The 6,060-nt window shown below is 39.2% G+C and overlaps 1 protein-coding gene across 2 annotated transcripts in view; it reads right to left on the minus strand.

Moving 5' to 3' along the window:
• MLLT3 (MLLT3 super elongation complex subunit) overlaps positions 1-6,060 on the minus strand; it is a 281,107-nt gene that overhangs the window by 124,760 nt on the left and 150,287 nt on the right. For both annotated transcript variants that reach the window (XM_081803019.1, XM_081803021.1), the window contains exon 3: positions 347-429. In XM_081803019.1, the coding sequence (XP_081659145.1) occupies positions 347-429 (83 nt within the window). The remainder of the gene's footprint in view (positions 1-346; positions 430-6,060) is intronic.

Below are 6,060 nucleotides of genomic sequence, written 5' to 3' on the forward strand. Positions count from 1 at the left end.
CTAAAAATATGAAAATGAGAAAAGGAGCATTTCACTGAAAAAACCTAATTTCTCTTTTCTATTTTACAAACATATATTAATCTTCTTTTTCAAATGGTAATCATTCTTCTCTTAAAAAGGAAAGTTTAATGAATTTCATATAATCTGGCTTCACATAATTGAAATTATCTTTAGCCACTTCCTCTATAATTAAGGGTAACAATAGCCAAAATTCCTAGAAGACAAATTTAACTGTTATTTTCAAATCATCTAGCGATAGAAGTGTTTATGAATCAAAATTATTTTAAACATCATTTGTTTAATGGAGGATCTTCCACTGAAAGATTAATGGGTAAAGATTACATACCTTGTTTTTAAAATAAACCTCAATTGGCAAAATGAAACCAGCATACCCAGATTCTTCTACTTTGTAAGGTGGATCTTTGCACACTGCAACATTAAAAAGAGAAAATAGGTGAGAGGAGAATAAAAGACAAAAAGGCATTCTTTCTTTTGGAAAAAAAAAAAACAAAACCCACTCTACTATCTAGATCATGCTCAATTTTCACAGCCCTTTGCTAAATCCCCATCTCCATCTCTGATCTATCCTTTACTTCTCCAGAATCTACAATAATTTTCCTAGGTAAAGCAAATCTGTAAGCTATTTGTTAAAATCTTGATGAAGGCATCTCATCGCAGTCAACCATGATTAGTAATAACTTGACTTCAGTTGTCACCCTGCCCTAAAGCTTTAGGGAAATTGAGGATAGCTCCTATGATCCAAAGCTTGAAAGTTTCCTAACAAAAGTACTGTCTATGTCAGGTCTTTGATGTAAATTACCCCATCCTTAAACCCCTCACTTTTTGGATTTCTATGCCAAAAAGTGGCAGGACACCCTCCTTCCTTAGAAAATCCCAAATCCAGAGTCTCCCAATGTTATTGGTGCCCACAGTGTCACTGTTCCCAGTCCCCCCTCTCCAAAAAAAAGAATTAGGCGAGACTATTTAGGCAAGTTCTTGGGAAATGAGAGACACCCTCAAGAAGCCAGATATGATTTCATACCACTAGAATATCAATTAAATCAAAATCAGTCACAAGCCAACTGAAATTATTCCAGCTAAGACTGCATTTGATAGTACCACAAAGAAGTAAAAATGTGGATGCTGAACATCAAGGCAACACAGTCCTCTATGTGGCAGCTCAAGTCCTCTGCAGCAGGGCTCCAGCCTACCTTTGCAGCCTTCCTCTTTTGTCACCCATCAATCTTCCTATGCTACATTCAAGTGCACCAACTCCCCCCAAATATGCCCAGCATGTCCCAACTATGCCCCGTCCTCCTGCCATTCCTTCCATCACACTTTGATAATACTGTTAGTATCCTCTCTAGTTCAAATTCAAATTTCATCACAAATTTTGTGGCCTCTCCAGACCACAAAGTACTATCATCTCTTCCTCTTTTACCCTCCCAAAGCATTCACTGTCTGAATTACGGGTTTGACGCTCAACAGAGTTCCCCATTACCATATATTCAGGAATCTCATCTGTAATTTACTTCCAGCCTTCAAGGACAGAAACGTTCACCTCAGGAAGATAATGAGTGTCAAGTGTCAAGGGCTTAGGCACACGTGGGTGCCAATCCGGGCTCCACCTCAGGCTAACCAGGCTACATCTGGTTACTGAAAGTTACTCTAATTCAGAGCTCTGAACATTGGGTTTTCTTCCAGTGTAAGGATTAAACAGGGATGATGTATATATAAGACACAGCACAGATCCTGGCACATGTAAGTTCTCAAAAAGTGACTGAAGTGAGGCAGGAAATCTAATCCGTGAAATACCCAATTGTCATATAAACTTTTCAGATGAAAATAGAAAGAAGGCAGCAAGTAGAGCCCTGGATTTTGATGATAAGACTCAGGTCCATGGCCCCTGGGGCTAAGAATTCTCCAGACAGCTTCCACTTCCTTCAGCTTTAAAAGAGAGAACACCATCAGGCCGCTGGGTGGCTCAGTCAGTTAAGCGTCTGACTCTTGGTTTCAGCTCAGGTCATGATCTCAGGGTTGTGAGATAGAGCCCCACATCTGACTCCACGCTGGGCATGGAGCCTGCTTAAGATTCTCTCACTCTTGAGAGAGAGAGAAAGAGAACCATATACCCAACTGTAAGCATGGCCGTCAAGATGCAAGAAGACTATGTACGTATAGAAATTCAAGTGTAAGTTATTTTTCTTCTAGACAACGGTGATGATACACATGAAGATTCGTTAGACATTCCACAAGTACAACTATGGTTATAAAGAGGTATACTGAAGATAGGATTTTAACACTTGGACATCTCCTTTAACCCACCTCAGGGACCCTTCCCCTAAAGGACATCAGAAGTCAATCAGGAATGAGGAATCTCACCTGACTTTACAAGTGTCTCTAATAAAAAGAAAAAAAAAATGAAAAAGCGAAACAACTCAGAGTAGCTTCAGTCCAGCATCCACTAACCACCTGCCGACCTGTCATGAATATTCAAATCTCCTGGACCCTTGGGAGAGGATATGCCACCAAAAGCACTGAGCACTCCCCACCTCACCCCAAACAGAAGGCTCGTATTACACCCATGACATTTGCAGACTGCAAAGCCTCTCTGCCACACAGCAGTTTCAGTGTCCAGGTCGCTGGGGATTAATCGTGCCAAAGTCCCTTGAAGGAAGTTTATTCTGGGGGCTGCGGTACATGCCAGGGAAGTTATGGCTGCTTCTCTATACCCCCTTTTGTTGAATTCATTTTCTCTATTCTGCATGCAAATTGCTTCTATTATAGGAAACAGCTGTTAGTGAGCACATCTTCTAGTTGAAAGTTTGAGATTTTTTCCGACCCTCTAAAGGAAATGATTTGTTATATATTAATATTCTGTAAAAGTCTGGCTTATAAGAAACTATTTACCAATGCATACCTCAATTATTTTTAAATGCAATATTTTCATAAATAACAATAAACGATGTCTGTAGAGCACCCTGAGTTCTTAATTAGAAGCAAAGAATAGAAACTTTTTATACACACTAAACATGCCAGAAAATCTGTAGCAATACAGATAGAAACTTACAGCCCCAATCTGAAGAAAGCCAAATTATGGGAAGTAGTTTATTTATTCAAGTATCTTATAACCTAAATCATTAACAGGAGTTTCTAACCTAGTTCTTAAAAAGAAACAGGAGTTCAAACCAAGGAACATTTTAGCCAGGGATAGTACATTAGTCATAAAGCAATTATTGTTAAACTAAAAGGACCACCTTTCGGACTTTGTGTCACTCAGCAATGCTTCTTCATTAAGAATCCATGTTCTATCATCACTGGCTACTGTGTCACCTTCATACGATCTAAGCATCCTAAACCCTTCAACTCATTCTTCCTCTCAATTGTTCGAGAATCAGATAATCTTAAAATCTATGTAATAAAAGTTTCAGAAGTTATTAAAGGGACATTCATCTTTGGAAAGCCACCAAATTTTTTTAGGTGATAGTAAAGTGGGAGGACTAACATCCATTCTTTAAACTATGCAAATTAATATTCAGTAGAAATCCCTGGAAGCTCTCACTCCTGTCAAAATCCAGCCCAGACGTTAGCTCTTTTAGAATGTCTCCCTTGTTCCTCTTCCAAGCTTCTCGTGTTGCACTTATCAGGTTGGTGCATTTATCAGACTGGCAAGATAACATTCACTCACCTCTCAGACTCCTCCACTAGACTGAGCCCCTTGAGGTCAGCAACCCCATTATTACTCATATCTGTAACTCTGGGCATTAACATTGAGCCAAGTAAAGCAACAAATGTTTGTTACATTGAATTTTTTAAAGAGGCATGCCATCCTTCACTGATTTACCATTACTAAAGAAGTTGCTTTCCGGGAGCACTCAAATTCTTCTCCAAACTCCCACGCCCTACAATCAACATGAACTTTTATAAAAATGGGTAGAGGTGACAGGAAGCGTTGCCACAGAGGAGTCTTCTCCTGAAAGCCAGTACTCCCATGCAACTGGTTTTAATTCTGATAGTACCAAACTTCAAGAAACTGAGTTAACAAATTGTGCCAGAGGATACCCAGTGTCATTTTGAAACTAACATTATACAGCCATAAATAACATGTTCCTGCTCCTCTCCTTCCACATACTGCTGCTCAGGTATTCCAAGGCTCTAACTAGGAGACATTTTCAAAACATCTCTTTCCAAGTAATCACATGTAGCATGAAGGTCTACCAGCACACAACACTCATGCCTGAGAGGAACAGCCCGAAGTGTGCGTAAATAATGAGTAATTGTAGTTTTTTTTTTTTTTCTTAAAATAGCTTCACAAAAGTAGGCACACTCCCCATATAAATATGTAGTATAATGCTAGCTATATACAGTGACCATTAACCTATTTAAGTTGTGCAAAAAATGCACACAAGGAAGAAAAACCAATGAAGGGGGGAAAAGGTCATATTTTGGTTAACGTGGAATAAGTCAAAATCTTATTCCCTTACCTGAGATTTTTAATATTCTTCATTTAGGAGAAAAAGTCTTCAAAAAAACTAAAACAAACAAACAAAAAACCCTGTGCTTGGTACAGGGAAATAAATGCTCCTTAGATGAATAAATAAATTTGTGCTATTATCATAAAGTTCATATACAGACACAATAAATAAACTTAATTAAAAGATCCCATTTTTTAGCCCTAAAAAGAAAGAAGAAGAAAAGACGAAGCTCTTACAGATTCATAAGACCCTCATTTAAAGCTTTAAAAAAAATATCACTGGGCAATAGTTTTTTCTCTAATCCTCAGGAAAACAGCTGGTAGATTCCTCTCCAGTCTGTTTGCTTAGACACTATGATTTATGCCCATCTGAATACTTTTGTTCAGGACATGGCCCAGTTGACCATTGATAATTATTGGTTTTACTTTATTTATGGTGCAGAGCCCTTCAGGAAGGAAACACACTGAACTCTATATATAGACTGGTTATTACCAATGCTTTGTGCTAAATGTCCCTTCCAGTTTGAGCATTTTGGACTCCTTCCCTTCCTGCTTGAGTTCAGAGCCCCCAAGAACAGTGAAACAAGGGGCTACCTGGCCCATGTCTCTGCCCTCAACTGTCCTGTGGGAGCATTTAGAAGTCTAGGGCTAGCATCTAGCAGTCTGAGCACCTCACCACCATGGAACATGGTAGCCTTTACACTTGTGACATTTTGAAAAGAGCAAAAATCAACAGTTGGGTTTTGCTTTTGTTTTTATAAGCATACACACATGGGAACACACAAAGATTCTGCCATTGCTTCTACTCAGCCCATTTCAAAACAGGTATTTCTAAATGGCAAAAAATATTTTCCCCCTTTGTGCCATTTCCTCTGTCTCCCTGAAAAATGACTAAAGGTAACATCAGGCAACTTCTGAGTTCCATTGTTGAGGTTTTTACCTTGTGGTGGTGGTGGTGGTTTTTAATTCAAAAGCAATTCTAAAAACCGAATTGCTTCATATGCAAAATAGAACTGTGGCCACACGAGATAAATGTCCAATTAACTTTCACAAACTTTTAAGAAACAAGCTAGATACAGTTAGCTAACTGAACAGACGTGGAACATATGTCCACCTCTTCAGGATTCACCACTCAAGGACCAACTCAAATACCACCTCCTCTGGAGAGCCTTCTGCCAATATTGCAAAACAACAATGGTAGTTTCCCTCTTCCAAGTTTAACCTCTTTTCTCATTGACCCTACTAGCTAGTCTATTATCTATGCTACTCTCAAGCTCCATCCCCACCACTATTTAATTCTATGCTTCCCAAGGGCTATAGCTGTGCCTCCAGCCATTTCTCATCTCTGAACCCAGCCCATCATTTATGAAATGGAGTTGAGTCAATGGAACATAACTTTAGTATGAACTTCAAAGGAAGAGATGGAGAAAGCCTGGCCGTCGACGTGGATGGAACTGGAGGGTATTATGCTGAGCGAAATAAGTCAATCAGAGAAAGACATGTATCATATGACCTCACTGATATGAGGAATTCTTAATCTCAGGAAACAAACTGAGGGTTGCTGGAGTGGTGGGGGGTGGGAGGGA

The sequence above is a fragment of the Leptonychotes weddellii genome, chromosome 14 (assembly GCF_054177405.1).
Source record: "Leptonychotes weddellii isolate Sample4059 chromosome 14, ASM5417740v2, whole genome shotgun sequence".
Classification (NCBI taxonomy): Eukaryota; Metazoa; Chordata; class Mammalia; order Carnivora; family Phocidae; genus Leptonychotes; species Leptonychotes weddellii.